This window comes from Taudactylus pleione, unplaced genomic scaffold (assembly GCF_031769625.1).
Source record: "Taudactylus pleione unplaced genomic scaffold, aTauple2 ptg001123l, whole genome shotgun sequence".
NCBI lineage: Eukaryota > Metazoa > Chordata > Amphibia > Anura > Myobatrachidae > Taudactylus > Taudactylus pleione.
The window spans coordinates 1,340,805-1,358,063 of NW_028285524.1; the positions used below are offsets into that span (position 1 = coordinate 1,340,805).

The 17,259-nt window shown below is 44.6% G+C and overlaps 1 protein-coding gene across 1 annotated transcript; it reads right to left on the reverse strand.

The window, feature by feature from the left end:
- Nucleotides 1-701: 701 nt before the first annotated feature.
- LOC148453632 (solute carrier family 2, facilitated glucose transporter member 1-like) lies at nucleotides 702-15,103 on the reverse strand. Its single transcript, XM_088461914.1, has 10 exons — nucleotides 15,059-15,103; nucleotides 12,364-12,455; nucleotides 10,481-10,543; nucleotides 7,525-7,765; nucleotides 7,125-7,287; nucleotides 6,527-6,708; nucleotides 5,676-5,780; nucleotides 4,891-4,992; nucleotides 3,063-3,266; nucleotides 702-770 (listed from the first exon to the last, which is right to left on the reverse strand). Exons 1-10 carry the CDS (start codon nucleotides 15,101-15,103, stop codon nucleotides 702-704), a joined length of 1,266 nt encoding a protein of 421 aa, XP_088318040.1.
- Nucleotides 15,104-17,259: the final 2,156 nt, after the last annotated feature.

A 17,259-nucleotide genomic window follows, 5' to 3' on the forward strand; every position in this document is an offset into this window, starting at 1 on the left:
GCAGACATTTAATTCATATAGCATAATATACAGACATCACTAGACAAAACCTAGATATTAGAAGCAACTGACAAAGGAATGCCTCCTATTTCTGCAGACAAACTAAACAGCAATGTGTAAATTATATCTTTAACCAGATAGTTATGCAGGAGAACAGTCACTGGAACGGGAGTCTTGCTGCTGTGTACACACGGCTCGGGGGAAGGAAGCAGGGGGACAGCAGGAGAGGGGGAGGGAGCTACTGAGGCTGAGCACAGACACATCACATCTGCAGAGAGGGAGACTGCATTACGCCATGTGGAGCTGGCGTTATTATCACACAGCCTCCAGGTGATATTTTTTTACAATTGCAGCTTAGTAAATGTGAGCTGATCACATTTCCCATTACAATTGTGGGAAATGCGATCTGCTCACTAAAAAAATGTGATACTTAGGAATTGGAGTAGAATTTTGAGAATTCTACTACAATTGCCCTTTAGTACATTCATGTGATACTAAAATAATGTGAAAAGGGTGTGAAAACACCCTTTTTCACATTATTTTAGTAAAAATAATGTTGATAAATAGAGCCCTGTAACTCTTAAATAAACAAAGAAGATAACAGTGCTAGGGGCCCCCCAGTACAACTTAGGAGGCAGGACAGTAATTTAGATAATCGGTAGCCCTTCTGAAATCTGCTAACAGATCCTGCAGACCGATTATCATAGCTGGGTGACCGGATTCTCAACCCTGAAGGAGGAGCCTAGGTCCAGCACCCAGTTCCCAACAATCTACAACAAACGATGTAACAGAAACTCAGCACAACCCCCAATACTCTAGGAGAGGACCTACAGAGGGACAACCGCCATCGATAGATGGTATAGCAAGTAGTGAGCACCAAAGTAGGTCAGGAGATGCAATTCTGATTATAATTAATGTAATGAGTTACAGAATTAAAAAGTACAGTGAGGATAAAGTCCAGTTGAACCTGCAATGAGCAGGAGAGATGTACTCAGGGGACTTGCTAGTAGATGAAGTCACTGTAGCAGAAGACTTGGCACTGGAAGCACTAGGAATGTCTTTGTAATGACCAGGAGACTTCAGATTACCACAAGCTGGAACCACAGATTAACTCACAGACTTGGATGATAGATGAACCGGGTAACAACCGGACGTCGTAGAAGTGGAACCAGAATGGAGAAAAAGATATATAGCGCGCTCAATTTGTGGAACCAGAGGTTTGAACCGGACTGGGACCAGAGGTAACAGCAGAGTGGCCGGAGTGGAACTGGAATCTTGAACCGGACTGGGACCAGAGAGAGCGGCAGCCAGGGTGGAGCTGCAGGCTTGAACCGGAATGGAACCGGAGATAGCAGCAACTAGCCGGAGTGGGACCATAGGTTTGAACCAGAGTGAGACCAGTCAGAGCAACAGTAGTTGAGCCAGACTGCCGGTGCTTGAACACGGGCTGGTCGGTCCTGGTTGGAAGCAGCATACAGCGCAGTACTGCGGAGTGAATGGAGTAGACTCAGAGGCAGCAGCTTGCAGGACTCCAGTAGCGCAGGTTCAGGCAGTGGATCAGAGGTAGCACTTACTCACTAGTGAGTGAGATTACTGTAAGGTAAAGAAGCACATTGTCAGGGATAGGATGATGTGGTCATGTGAGAACAGGAGACAGGTAGAGACTGGACATTGGTGCTCACCTGATCAGAGACAACATGGCTGTTCTCATGAACCTCAGGGAGTGGATTGATAGCACACTGGGACAGAATGGCACACCTTGGTAAAGCACCGCCAGACATGGTAAGAGTGACCAAAACTGCCAGAGGTGAGTGACCAGGACATCCCTGGCTGATGATAACACCCTTGTTCTTCATGGGTCTCTTCCACCACCTACACATCTGGCTTGGGCTGCCTATGGTCTTCCTTTGTCTCAGCATAGCAGAGCCCAGTATACAGAGCAGCTGCTACCTGGACTGTGGCGAAGATGACATATATGTAGGGTCCCAGTAAGTCCTGCGGGAAGAATAGTAATAATGAGAGTGGGGCTATGCTCTACACTACACGCATCACTTACTTACACTTGGGAATATATATGTATCTATAGAGGATAGGTTATATAGAGGTTCCATCTTTAGTAAGACACAACTGGCATCTCTACAGGGAAATTCTCATGTGACCAATGGCAGCAAAATTAGTAATAGAGAAAGTTTTTATGCATAAAAATGTAATATCAAAGTTACAGATAAGGTAACCAAAATAAGCTGCACAATGTTACAAATAAATCACCTAGGCATCAGATGGACTGTAACCCCAGCACGGCTTGGAAGCAGCGTATATCTGGGCCTGCAGGTATGGAACAATGTAATTTCCACTGGTTCTGCGCTTCCACCAGAAAGGAATATAATATAGAGCTTTACATGTAGAATTGGGGAGCTAATTGGTTTTCCCATATGCACATTGGTTATTACATATTTATATATTAAAGTTATATTATAACTAATTTCACTACTCCCATTTTATTCCTTATGTATTACCCTAGACGGCAGATCCACACAGCTGTAGTCACAGTAACAGGTGACTATACAGCATGGAAAAGTCGGCATGTAAAGGTCTATCAGTAGGAGGGCTCACTGCCAGAGACCTGAGAGTCTGACTCTCCATAGAACAAACACATCTGTGACACAGGCTCACTTATACCCCTTTTTCACCAAATAAATAACCTGGGTTACTGCTGAGGAAACCTGGGTTTATGTTTGGTGTAAAAGGATTTAAGAAAAATAATCTGGGTCGAGTTACCTGGCACTCTGACCCTGGTAGCTACCAGGGTCGAACCTGGGAAGGACCCGGGTAATAGTGTGGTGTGAATGGCATGGCGGATTGGCTGGCTTCAGCAGCACTTGGAGATTATATCAGCGCCAAGCGTCCCCTGTAGCGCTGGAAGAGCCAGGTCCGGTGTGAATGGCTGGACCCAGGAATAACCGTGTCCAGTCGCTGGTGTGAAAAAGGTAAAACCTAGCTCCGACCAGGCTCAGTGTCCCGGTTTGGAGCTGGGTGATCGGTGGAAAAGGGGTATTACTTACCATGAGGCTTTGGAAGCTGATGACTATAATGAACTTCATGAGCCAAGTCCAGCTGCTGGTCACCGCCATGGCCATAGGGCGTAAGGCTGGGATGAATAGTTCTGCTGCTATGTACGATGAAATGGGCCCTGGTCCTATTTGATAGGCGAATATCAGAAGGTACAATGCCACTAGCAGCAGGTATTTCATCCAGCTTAGACTTGGCTGTGAGAGAAACAAAATCATTAAAATAAGTTCTAATAACTACTCGCTGTGTATCTTCATCTATTAATTATTTATTTTTTCTACAACATTTAAATTTAATGCTTCATATTCTACTATTCCCCTCCTCAAATCATGTCACTGCCCCTGTCACATGCAGCCCTGTCTGCACTAACACATCAATCATCTCCTGATATTCTCTGTGCTGCTGAGGGACTCTGCTCCTTCCACTATATTTCTCTCAGTCTGTGGCTTCCTGCTGCCTCCATTCCCCTCCTCACATCATGTCACTGCCCCTGTCACATACAGCCCTGGCCTCACTAAAACATTATCCATCTCCTGATATACTATGTGCTGCTGGGGACCCTGCTACTTCCACTATATAACTGTCAGCCTGTGGCTTCCTACTGCCTCCTCCATTCCCCTCCTCACATCATGTCACTGCCCCTGTCACATACAGCCCTGGCCTCACTAACACATTATCCATCTCCTGTGAGGAACACCCCTAAAAAGTAGTTTGAATTTGGGGGTCAAAAAGTACAAAGTAGCTAAGTAGACTTTTTGGGGGTCTGGAAGTATGGGTGTGTTTTTTTTGATTGCAGGTTGCTTCAGGTGCGTTTTTGAAGTTTTTTAAAATATCAATTTAGCGACTTTAAAATATGCTTGCACCCATTTTCAAGTACCCCAAATTAGACAGGACTACTTATTTTCACCAAAAAAACTGCATAATGCCATTCTTCACCACTTGTGCAAATACACAAGCAATTGACACAACTTAAGTACCCCAAATAGCTTTATTAGGGGTATTTGGGCACATCTATATTGATCCCAGTTAGTGCATCTTTTTGGTGGTAACAGGCTGGTTTCCCCAATTCTGTCAGCACTTTTCACCTGTTTCACATTCGCCGGGATGCGTTTTCACATCTTTTAGAATTGAATACGGCGAATAGCGGGGATGCGCACGATAAGTTTCCACGTCCAGAAGATGCGATGTAGGCGAAAAGTTCAGCAGGCGGAACTTTATCGCCTACGCGAAACTAATTGAATACCGCCCTTAGTGGTAATTTGAGGCCACTTTAAAATTTGTCAAATAAATGTTAAAATATTATTAAAAAAAAATAGTATTTTTTATTTAAGAAAATACTTTAATTAAATTTGGGGTGCCTAAACAAACAAAAAAGTAGATTTTGGGGTAATTTGAGGCAATTTTTTGTTTAACACCAAAAAATTACATTTAATTAATGGGCCAATTAAGCTAATTGAAAACTTCCAAAATGCCTAATTATTCATTGGGGGGGGGGGGGAGAAGGGGTGTCCAAGGGGTTCTGCACTGTTTCCCTGTACATTAAAATAAAGATTTTCCCTACCATTTTACACCCTCATGGTGGTGCACACAAAAAAACCTGAATTTCCTCTGGAAATTGCAAGTTTAGAATTAAATTACACCAGCAATATGCAGTGTGAGTTTGCCATGAAAACAGCTCGCACAAGCAAACTCGCACCTAATTGTACTAACCCCATAGTCTCTACCATGTAACCTCCTCCTGCAGTAATGTGACTTATAGCTTCTATTGTACTATACTGTCCTTGGTCAGCAATATGTAATGTGTTCTCCTCTATGACTCACCAATGTGGCCCCTGATACCACCAGCAGGATATTACAGGAAGCCAGGGCAACTTGCCCGATCATGAGCAGGGTCTTCCTTCCCATCTTCTTCACCAGAAGAGCCTAAATAAAGACAACAGATATGTTTTGCATGTTCTGAGGAAATGTTCTTCTTGATGATGAAATACTGGTCACCCCAGGTTATCTCTGTAGCACAATCTGGCCCTGATCTGATTTGTGTCATTCTAGTTTCCCCATGAAGACAGCAAAAACAGAAACATGCCAACAGCTGGAGAGAGAGAAGGACATGCATGTTATACTGCTGGAAACATGGTTCCCTGTACCTATGGTCCATTATTGGAACTTTGTACAAGCCAATGGCCCCCTTAGCACTCTGTACCAGGCAATGGCCTCTTTAACACTCGGTGCCAACCTATAAGCCCTTTAGCACTCGTTACCAGCCATAGCCCCTTTAGCACTCTGTATAAGCCCCTGACTCCTTTAGCACTCTGTACCAGCCTGTGGTCCCTTTAGCACAGAAACAGGGGAAGAGAAGAGATGTATAAGTGTTGGCCAAATTCACTTAGGGTGTGTACACGTGTTTGAGGCTAAATCAGAGGTGGACACATCTGCAGGTATCAGTGTTGTCCAGGGACAGTAACAATCTGGTAATAAAATCAGATGTTCCCACAGTACAGAGTCTATCCCATATATGACACATACAATGCAGCCAGGCACTTCCTCAGGACATTACCCCCTGTGTGTCTATATTGAGGGATCAGCAGAACTGGTGCCCCAGCACTTACACATAAGATGATAGCAATTATGTTGATGAGACCCAATGACAATGCAATCTCCTGGGCATGAGGGAGGCCAGCGCTGTGCAGCATCTTAGTGGAGTAGTAATTAATCTGAAAGAACAAGATGACAAATTATAAGTACACAGACCTCCCAACATGAAAAATGGCCGAATGTGCAAGAACTGAGACGCCTACTTCTAGCGCCCGTGCTCACGGTAATACAGACTGGTGCATCCTTAGACACCATGCTGGCCAAAGGCTATATTGGACTTGGCCAAATTAGGAGTTATCAACAACACTGTCCTTAATTTGGGTCTGTGACAATAATAACAACTATCAATCGATTTATCCAATCAAAATGGGCATTGTGACTACTTCCTGTCAGTACCGTATCTAAGGGTCTGGGCCCCCCCTGCGAAAGGGGAGACTAAGGGGTGTATGTAATAGCCTGGAGACTGCAGGCATCGGCATGTCCAGTGTTTAAAAAACATTGAGCAGTAGTACACAGGACTCAGCAATGCCTGCAGTCCACAGGCTATTACATATACCCCTAAAACTCTACTCAGCTGCACTTTTGGGCCAACACATTGTGGAGGCTCCATGATGGAGCCCAGAGCCAGGAGCTTGGGGTGAAAAAAAACAAGACAAGACTGGGGTAATTTCTAGAAAGCCTTTCCCAGCATCCGGTGGCCATTGGTGCTCAGAGGCTAAAATCTGTGGGTGACTAAGCCGGATGGTCCCCCATATTCTACACAGTGCGCCAGCAAGTGCCATTCTGACCAGCCATTACAGCCCATATCCCATTTCTTTATCTATTCCTCATGGTCACTTGGCAATTCTCCTAGGGAAGCACTTACTCCACTACAGCCAGATAACTGTGTGCAGGCAGTGATGATGAAGGCCCTGGACACTGGCTTCTTGTACTGAGTGAACAGCTGGCACAAGGTCACTTCTTGTTTCCTCATTATCTGGGTCACCTCATTCCACAGATCTTCCACCTCCTCCCAGACGTCTGATGTCCCCCGGAGTCTCTGCAGCCCTGAGAGACAAGAACAGCTTCTGGTCACTGTGTTACAATGTTCCGGTACATGGGTTATCACACTAATAGCTGTATTACACTGACTATCATGATGCACCACTGCATAGCAAAGTTCCACACACGTATGTGTCATTGTACCATTGTTATTATATACATTACATACAATAGCTCTCTATCCCACTGCATAGTTATCTCACATGCTGCATAGCTGGAGGCTGCACAGACTTGTGGTTACTACAGTATATATAGATGCAGACTGTCCCACATAGCGGGATGCAGGTATATATTATGGAGGAGACCATAGGAATCCTACTGAATGGCTGACTTTCACCCTTTATCACTAACACATCACACAGCTATATGTCCCCGTATCATCCTACATGGACATATTTACTGACTAGTAGCTTCTGTTTTACCCATTACTGCTTCTTCTTCTCTCCTGCTGTTGATGAATAGATAACGGGGACTCTCAGGACACAAGGGCAGGGTCACAATCTGCACAAGACCAGGAACTGCTGACATGCTGAGCATTAAAGGCCACCATTTATCTGTGCCCAAAACGCTTTCCAGACTTGTCACCTGCAGGAGAAAGGAGAGTTCTCAGCCAATCAGACAACAAGGCACATAACACAAGATATGTGATGATCAGGAGATAATTATACATTGCATACAAAGATCAGTACAGAATGACAAACCCTCCATCGGGGTCACAGTATGTACATGATGTCAGTATTTCCATTATATCACACCAGTCATATACACAGACTACACAGTGTGACAAAGTATTTTCCTCAGTTATTATAGAAGGTGCATTACCTGCCCAATGCAGATGCCAATGGTGAAGGCCAATGGATGGATGGTGGAGAAGGCCCCTCGGAGGTTAGTGGGTGACAGCTCCTGAATGTATAGAGGTGTCAGGGTCATTGTTAGGCCACAGAAGAGGCCCATTAAGAAGCGACCCAGAATGAGCATCTCAATGGAGTTTGCTGCTTTGCAGGATCCCATCAGCAGCGCAGACGTCAGCGAGAATGCGTTGGTGACCACAATGGACGTCCGTCTAAATTCAGCCATAAAAGAAAGAATATAAGGAGAAATGAGAAGAGGCCGCTGCACCAGAAACAGGCCCCAGGACAAGGTATTACCTCACATTTACATATATACTACACAATTTACATATGTACTATATATAGAGCACTCATTGTGCATCAGACAGCATTGTATAAGGTCACACAGACAGCACTGAGTAACGTCACACAGACAGCACTGAGTAACATCACACAGGCAGCACTGAGTAACGTCACACAGATAGCACTGAGTAACATCACACAGACAGCACTGAGTAATATCCTATTAACATAAAATATTAATGACTTAAAAGAGAGTAGAACTTACCTCCCATATTTATTTGCCATCCGAGAAGCAAAGTGAGCTGATATAAAGGCCCCAAAGTATAAAATGCTGACCGTCACGGACCACAGTATAGTCAGGGTTTGTGGTAAAATATGCTTCCCATAACGTGTCCAGCATGAGCCAATAAAGAATTGCTCAAATAGCTGGGGAGAAAGATTCTATTATTCTGAGGAACTAAACAGCAATACATGCACTTATTCCTTTTATTACAGCTTGGTATCAATTCTATGTGGATCTCAACTACCTAGTAACAGATACCACCCAATGTGCCCTGCAGACAGTTGGAACACGTCTGTCTATGGCAAAGGTTCTCCTGTGTGAGATTAGAGGCTAGAGGCCCAGAAAGGCTCTAATAGTAACCCAGGAGCTGGCATCCCCTACTCATCTACACTAGTATCTTAGGGCCTGATTCAGACCCACTCGCGAGCGGCTGTCCGCTCGCAAGTGGGTCGATGTTATGCACTGAGCATGCGCACGATGGAGGGAGCTCCGTCGTGCGCATGCGCCAGACGCGACGAGCGAAGGAAAGTCCTTCGCTCGTTGTGTCCGATCAAAGGGGGCGTGCTGTCAATGTTGATTGACAGCATGCCCCCTTTTGTGGGCGTGCCGGGGGCGTGCCTCCCTGACGGGGGCGTTCCCACGGGAACGCCTCCCGTCAGAAGCCGGCCCACTGACATCACTAGTGATCTCAGTGGGAGTGATTTTGGCTCTGATAGAGCCAAAATCACTCCGGAGCTTGCGGTTGAAAACCTCAACCGCAGGCTCCGGCTCGCAATTTCGATGGTCACGATGGTCTCGACCATCGCGCCCATCACAAAGCACGCTCGTATAGCCTGTGGGTGGTGACCCACAGCTATACGAGCGTCCAGGAGGACGCTCCATGAAAATGGAGCCCGGCCCTCATTCAGAGCGTGCGCTCTGCTCAGAGCGTACGGCTCTGAATGAGGGCCTTAGTAATTAGTATTTCATATCAAAAAGTTTTGTAATGTACTAACCATTCACGTCTGATACCCAGGGTCGTAGACGGGTATAATCCACCCTGTGCAGCGAAACCATTAATAGTTTTTCCCACCGATGGTTATCCCTGCTTTATTACTCATGGGCAATGGGCTAATTAGAGGTGGGGCTGAGGATTTCCGAGTTGTGTGAGGGGGCAAAGCTACAGCAGGTTCTGGGTCTTGGCGCAAAGCAGAAAGAAAAACACCCATTGAGGGCTCTGAGCATCAATGGTGAAGAACCATTGGTTCTCCGTCATCGATGGCAAAACCATCCACCATCGGTGGCTAACCATCGATGTTGGTTAACCCTCAATGATTGATGGCTATCTCTATCCTAAGGACGTATGAAACAGCTCTGCCGCAGTCTACAGGCTGCAGGGTGCTATTCCAGGCCACATGCAGGTGCCATGAGTCAGCGATGTTGCTTCCCCAAGACTGGAGGCACTGCTCACACACCCCTAATTATGGCCTTGCTGATACCTACCCACAATCTTAACCCACATATAATAATAATAATTTGTACACATGAACCCCATATGATTTTCTACGTATTATTTCTTCCATATCCTGACTCCAATTACATTTATCATAATTCCTGCTGAAAATGATTAACACAAGAAAAACAGAAAGAGCCAGTGATTGTGCTGTTTTCTCACCGAATGTGGGGAGTTGAGGTTTCCTGAGTGGTATCCAACCTGCAACGATCCCAATACTGCACAGACCACGGAACTGACCAGCATCCACGTGACTCTATGCTAAGGAGGAAAAGGACAATCGTCACAGCAGCCATGACAGGAGATATAACACAGGGAAAAAATCTGGTGCAACTATTCCACATTCATTTGCATTTTGCAGCAATAATGCAATAAAATAAGATGCGTTTCCTGATGCCACCATTAGGGAAAGCTACACTGGGAAATTTCATAAAATAATATAAAGTTGGATTATGAAGATGAGATGAACTAGGCGCAACCATTAATCTGACTCTATATATATTGTGACTCATACAGAGAAAGCACCTAAGGAAGGAAAACTCAAATACAGTTATTACACTGATATTGGTGGAAATCTGCATGATGCCTCCCTCCCTACATGGGCCCCGGGAGAGAGGGGGACTGGGTACTAATTACCAGTGTGCTGTCTCTTTATTTTCCCGATGGGGAGTGTGACCACACCTCCTGAATTTGGCCACTCCCCCTTCTGTACCCAGGCCCTGTGGCTGTCTCAGTGGCCCTGCCCCTACATTCATATATATGGGCACTGGCTAGTATTACTGTTACACATCCTATTGGCTCTCCCTAAGTCCTACTTCTGTCTGGTTGCTGAGAGTGAGAGGTGACTAACACATTGCAGAACACAGGTACCTGTAAGCCTGGAGATTTCTCCTCCATATCTCCGGGTAATTAGTGTCTCCTCCGCTCTTCTCCCTGTTACACAATGGAAATTTGTAGTCACATAAAGTCATTAGTTGTTACACTTAGAGCAAAGCTGCTTTACTGACACTTCCTACAGTGATCATATGTCTGGCTAGCATGAGAGAAAAGCTATGAGGGACATCACAGTAGGAGACACAATGAATAGGAAATCTACCTGTGTAAAAAGAAGAATGGAAGGCGGACTGTGCTGTCCTTAGTGATATTTGGAATTATAGATACAAGTTCTTATCAGCATAACAACATGGGTGACATTGATCAATAAATATTGTGTCAGACAGGTTCTTCTCTAATATAGAAGGATCCCAGCTGTATATGTCCCCTGTAATATGCATACATGCCATTACCAATAAATAAATCTTATATAGATAGATGGATAGGACGCTGGATCAGTCAAATGCAGAATACAAATGTCAGTCAGGGAGAGATGGGAAATTAGGTTACTGACCGACCGGATCCATTTAGCAACAAGTTTATCTTCTACAAAAGGCTGAAAAAGCTCCATCAGTCCTCATTACATATTGTAATAAATAAAATGATCTTTATCACAAGAGACATTGTGATTTGGGAGCAAAGCAAAAAAAATAAATAAAAAACAAGTAATTTTGTATCTGGAACAAATCATTTTGCAATACAAGGGGAGCAAATACACTTATTATTATTGCATGCAGGATGAATACAGTACTCGCTGCTTTTGCATGTAGCCCACAAATGCTGGACAGCTTTATTTTTTCCCTACAATTTAGATTTGAGCTTGGTGGCCAGTCTGGGAGATTTGCCCTCTCGTGCGGGCGGCCGGGAGCACCACCTGATTTTCGGAGCCTCCCGGCCATTCCAGTAAAAGTAGTCAAATATGGTATAATAATGTAACAACATATAGACAGCAATTTACTATAATAAGTTTATACATTATAAATTCCAATCACAGAACTTCAGTGTCCTAACTATGTGATAAACAGCCAATCTTCTGAGAGTTACTGGCTGAAGCCAATGGCATCACTATGCAAATAAGGACCATATGGATTGCAGCGTTCTCTATTAGTGTAAGTATGGCCACTGCCACTGCTGACTCTGGGGAACAGATAGGAAATAATATTACACTCATTTATTCCTTTTCACACACTTGCACAGATAAATCTGCATATAATATATTGTAAGGAGATCAGTCTGCTACACAGAATGGAGGTGACTAATATTCATGCGTTACTGGTATAAAGGTCTCAGGGAACATTTGCCGATGAACAGCTGCATCTAAGCGCCTTCACGTGCAATTCTGTCTCTAAGGAGAGTGGCGCACTGCAATCGCCATCATGATGTCACTGAATATTGCATGCTCTAGGCCTTGTATACTGCTCTTCAATATTCACTTACTAATCCTAGTGAATAATACACGGTTAGGATCACTTACAACATGCAGAGAAATGGGATTATATTGCGCTGTTAGTCATTACTGAGAATGAGAACTAGGAGAATTTCCAGGGACAAAATGTTCTTTGACAATCCTTTAAATGTTGGGACTATCCCTGGAAATTAGGAACAGTTAGAAACAATACAGACACCAAGTGCAATGCTCGGTCACAATCTGAAAGATACTGGCATTGCCCCTATTCCATGCAACAAGTGCACCTAATGACACCACTGATGATCTTTAAATAACCAGATTCTTCCAAGTTTACCACATACAGACAGATATATATAAGAGCTGGTGATAGATGAAATAATGACGGATTGGTTATAGCAGGAAATATAACATGACAATTTCTCAGGCTCTAACCAAGACCCGTCCTCCCCTCCCCCCCTCAGCTACCACTCACCTTACTGAGCGCAGCAGCGATGCTGGATGTTGAGCTGATGCTGCCTGGATCAGTTTCTCGCACTGGAGGATATAAAAGGTCACCTTTACCTTCTATATAATAATAGAGGACAAAGCTAAATGCCAATAATAACGAATCTGGTGAGAGACAAATTAATGCCTCTAAACAGTCTGAGCAACTAGATCACCAGTGACTCTGGGTAATGTCAGACAATGCCTATGTTACAGCCAGAGCCACTGTGATGTCATGCACATGACATCACAGGCCCTCACCTAAGCAGGGCTCCTGCATCCTGTATAGAGAAGAGAAATATACAGAGCTTATAGGACTGGCTTGGTTTGGGTTTATATCTCTATACGATTTATATAATACATGTAGGAATAATTATATTCTGCAGAGAACCTCATCTCCTATACCCGTGCTTATTGCTGGGGGGACGCCCATCACAGCAATTGTTACATTTAAAAGAAGTATGTTTCATAGATTTCCAGCTAGAAAATAGGGACAAATGAGGCCACATATCCGTTATTATGTAGCAATAATATTTTAATCAAGTAAGTTTATTGATTTTCCACATTTCACAATAAAAAAAAAAAGTAAAATAAAACCACATAAACAAGAAACAACAAAAGAAACAATAGCATATAAGGGAGCACATGTGCATATAAACATCACAGAATGGCATATGAGCAGTACATACATAAATCAGACACTGAAATCAGACAGAAAGAAATGACAGCATCAAACAATATCACTAAAAGTATATATAATATAATGTAGCAATAATTTTTAAGTAATATATTAAGGGGATACATTGATGAGTAATTAGATTAATAAGCCAATATTATGTATTAATTGTATTACGTTGCCAATATGAAATGATTGCTATTAGAGCCAGTAAGAATGTAGTTATGATGGGGGAGACAATTAATACTTTATGGGCCTGGTTCTGAGTCACACGTAATTCGGTCGCCATTACAGGCTCGTCCAATGATCTGACATCTATGAGAACATGTGACTGTATGCTGAGTCAGCGCTGCGGTATCTATCATAGTGACTTATCACACTGTCCATCCAGCATGGAATACCCCTCACCTAGCAGTCCTTGTGTGCACTGTGAGGAAGCCTGTTAGAGATTGTCTAGCTTGAATGTGATTAGCCCGGGACACGTGTGAATAGAATGAGTAAGTGCACTGCTGGGGCCCTTTTATATATCATTTGTAGTGAGAACAATCTACTCAATATTGGCCTTATCTGACCAAATCTGCCGACCACATGATAGGATACACCGCTCACTCAGATGCAATTCAGAGTACACTGTGCTGTGCTAGTGGGACTACAGGTACCAGATGAACCTGCAGGACCAGAAATCAGCCTCTGCTCACTCTCTGTAGTCAGCAAGGTGGACTCTTCTCCAATTGCCTGGGTGTTTTTCTATCGACTGTCTGCTTAGAGTCCCAAGACAGACCCCAGAGCAGTCTCGCACTGACATCCCCATCATTTATATGTGTGAAGTAGGAGGAGCTAAGCTAATATTATGTAATTAATCGCCACTCAGAGCTTTTAAATATTAATAACAGATAGGGACCTAATGGTGCATACACACGGTCAGATCTGTCAGAAGAACGATGAACTGTGAACGATAAACGACGAATCATTTGAACAATTTTACCAACGATTTCATGAACTACGAACTATGAACGATTTTTTACTGTATTAAAATGAATGAAAATCGACCAAATCTGACTGCAAACACATCAGATGTCAGATGTCGTTATCTGACAAACGGGAACGTGCATCGTTCATCGTTGCAGGGACACATGTCAGATTTTCTTTCAGATAAGAACGATTAAATTATTTTTCAAATCGTTATTGTAAAAATCTGAAGGAAAATCTGACCGTGTGTATGCACCATAACTTCTGTGGCATCATCAGTCCATGCAGCGGCTTTGGGGCCTGCAGTGAGCGGGGAGCCCGAGGATATGTGTCATTTCACCCTGTTAGGTCTGTCCATCGCAGAGAGTGCCCAAACTAGCAGATCAGGGGCCTTTAACTCACTGTCAGGCCCCAGAAGAGCCAGAGTAAGACCCCAAAAGGCACTTAGGGATTAATAATGGGGCAGATGGAGTTCCAAATCCCCCATTGAAACTAGGCCCACAGGAGACTGACAGGATTAACAGTAAAAAAAAATTTTTCCTGTCACAGGCTGCCAGCAGCCGTCCTCCCAGGCCCCACCTCCTCCGACCCCTGCTCCGCACTCTCACCTGTCAGTGAGATCAGTCACAGTGAGACAGAAAGGCAGTGTGGTGGCCACGCCCCTTCCCCGGGTCCTGAGCCTGTCAGTCACAAGCTCCGCCCCCAGACTACAGGAGGAGATGCTGCTGGATGGAGCCTGGTCAGTTATTTCTACATAATGGCTTCATGGTGAGGAGAATCGATTAATGATTTGTGTGTGTGTGTGTGTGTGTGTATGTATGAGTGTGTATGCATACCTATGTGTATTCATGGGCGTTGGGATGGCCATCAGTGGGGTGTCCATCAGTAATAACCATTGATGGTTTGCACCCCCTCGATGGTCACCACTGCCGGGGCATGTTGGGCCAAGGGCCAATCAAAAATGGGGCGGAGCTTAGTGACTGCCAGGGATAGGGCTAAGCTTAATCCTATGCTGAGAAATAGAAAACCATCGTCTCACATTCACCAATAGTTCTCTGCCATCGATGGCAAAACTAGTCGACATCGGTCAGGATCCATCGATGTTTCAAAAACATCGATGTTCATCCCTACATGGGAGTAACTACCATAGCTGCAAGGGGTGCATATGCTATGGGGCCCAGAGCTTAAGGGGGGCCTATCTTCCTTATCAAAGTTACATGTGTTATATACATTTTTCACCATTTGGTGATACAGTACATAGGGGTCCTCACAAACTTTTGCTCTGGGGCCTTCAAATGCCTAATTACACCCCTGTGTGTATGTATACGTATGAGTGAGTATGTATACGTATGTGTACGTGTATACTTGTGTGTGTTTGTGTATGTGTGTGTGTTTCCAGCGCCAGGTCTGCTAACCATGCATATGCAAGCAGAGAGTGCTGAGGAGGGATCATAGGACCCCTCTCCTGGATACTTTTGTGCAGTGTACCCTACAGTATAGGCTACAATGTCTGATACTATATGTAGCTGGCTTTAGTTACCAGGGCCAAGCAACGGGATGCTTCACATACTGGGGGTTTGGTAAATTTGACAATTAAGCAGTCCCCATTGAAAACTATTGGGGCTGCTTTTTCAATAAAAAATGGGTTCCCCCATAGATACAGTCAGGGGATCCTTAATATTTGAGGGTACACCTCCAAACATTCTTCAATAAATAGGCCCCTGAGTGAGCTCAGTGCCAATGATTAGGTCATGTCAAGTTTGTGTAAATCTGTCCTGGTACCCATATTTATAAATGGGGGTGGAGCTTAGTGACTGCCAGGGATTGCACATTACAGCGACAGTCTGCTGTCTGGTTCCATTGCTAACACTTCACACAATGTATATTATGTGGGGAGACAAAGGCAATATGATCAGAGCTGCCTCAGAGGATTTCATCAACGCCGTCTTACAGAGCTATGAAGTGTCACATAAGGGAGACGTGTTCTTCATCACTATTTTGTTTGCTGTAAGTTAACAATTGTGGAAGCTCATACGGAAGGGTTTCATGGCATATAAGGGGAATGCGGCATTTGTATGTGTGTGTGTGTGTATATATATATATATATTTATATATATATATAGGGGTGTGCGGCTGCACAGAGCACAGCATTCTGTAAGATGCACCACCGCGCACCCAGAGCGCCTGCATCTGGCTATCAGGGTGTCTGCAGCAGTTCCTCCTGGAGTGTCCTTAGCATGCTCCAGATGGTCACAATGCTGCCTTCCAGGGCCGGATTAAGGATTGTGGGGGCCCCGGGGCAACTAAATTGTGGGGGCCCCATAGAGAAAAAAAAGTAAAATGCAGGATTTAGAGTGAGGGAGATTATATATATATATATATATATATATATATACACACAGTATATATATTATATAGATAGATAAATAAATTGAGATATATAAATATATATATTAGTAGACGAAGATAGAGATATAGATACAGTAAAGAGAGAGTGGGGGGAGGGGGAGAAAGGGACAAGGAGGGAGAGAGAGAGAGAGGTGGGGTGGGAGTGTGACAGTGAGGGATGGGGAGGGAGACAAAGAGGGAAATAGAGGAAGGGAGAGAGAGGGAGGAGGGGACAGAGGGGGAGAGAGAGATGGAGGAAGGGAGCTCGCACACTAACCTCTTTCAGCTGCAGCAGGCAACCCAGCAACCGTTCTGATGGGGCAGGCATTTCACTGCATTAAGCCCCGCCCCCTACCCGTGCACCCGCGAATCGCTGCATTGTCAACAAGGGGGCGGGACTTCCTTACAGCCACTGACGGGTGAAACAGTGGCAGTGAGGCTGTGATGCTGCCGGGACCGGAAGCTGGCCAGGGTGAGTGGCCAGTTTCCAATCATTATTGTCGTCAGTGTGGGGGCCCCAAAGGTGTGGGGGTCCCTGGACGATCGCTCCGCTCGCCCCTCCTATAATCTGGCCCTGCTGCCTTCACAGCAATGCCCGGAGCGCATTGCTACGGCACTGTATATATATATATATATATACACACACACACCACACCCCCGGTGCAGACCACACCTCCACAGCACTGGTCATGCCTCCCTACATCATTAGTAACACCCACTGAGGCAGCACCTCAATTACACTATAAAATTGTTTTAGGGGCCTATTCATCATTGAAGGCCGTATGGCATCCGATGATGAAGTTTAGAACTCGCTGCGAGGGATACTTTAGTATCCAACTCGCAGCAGGGGAA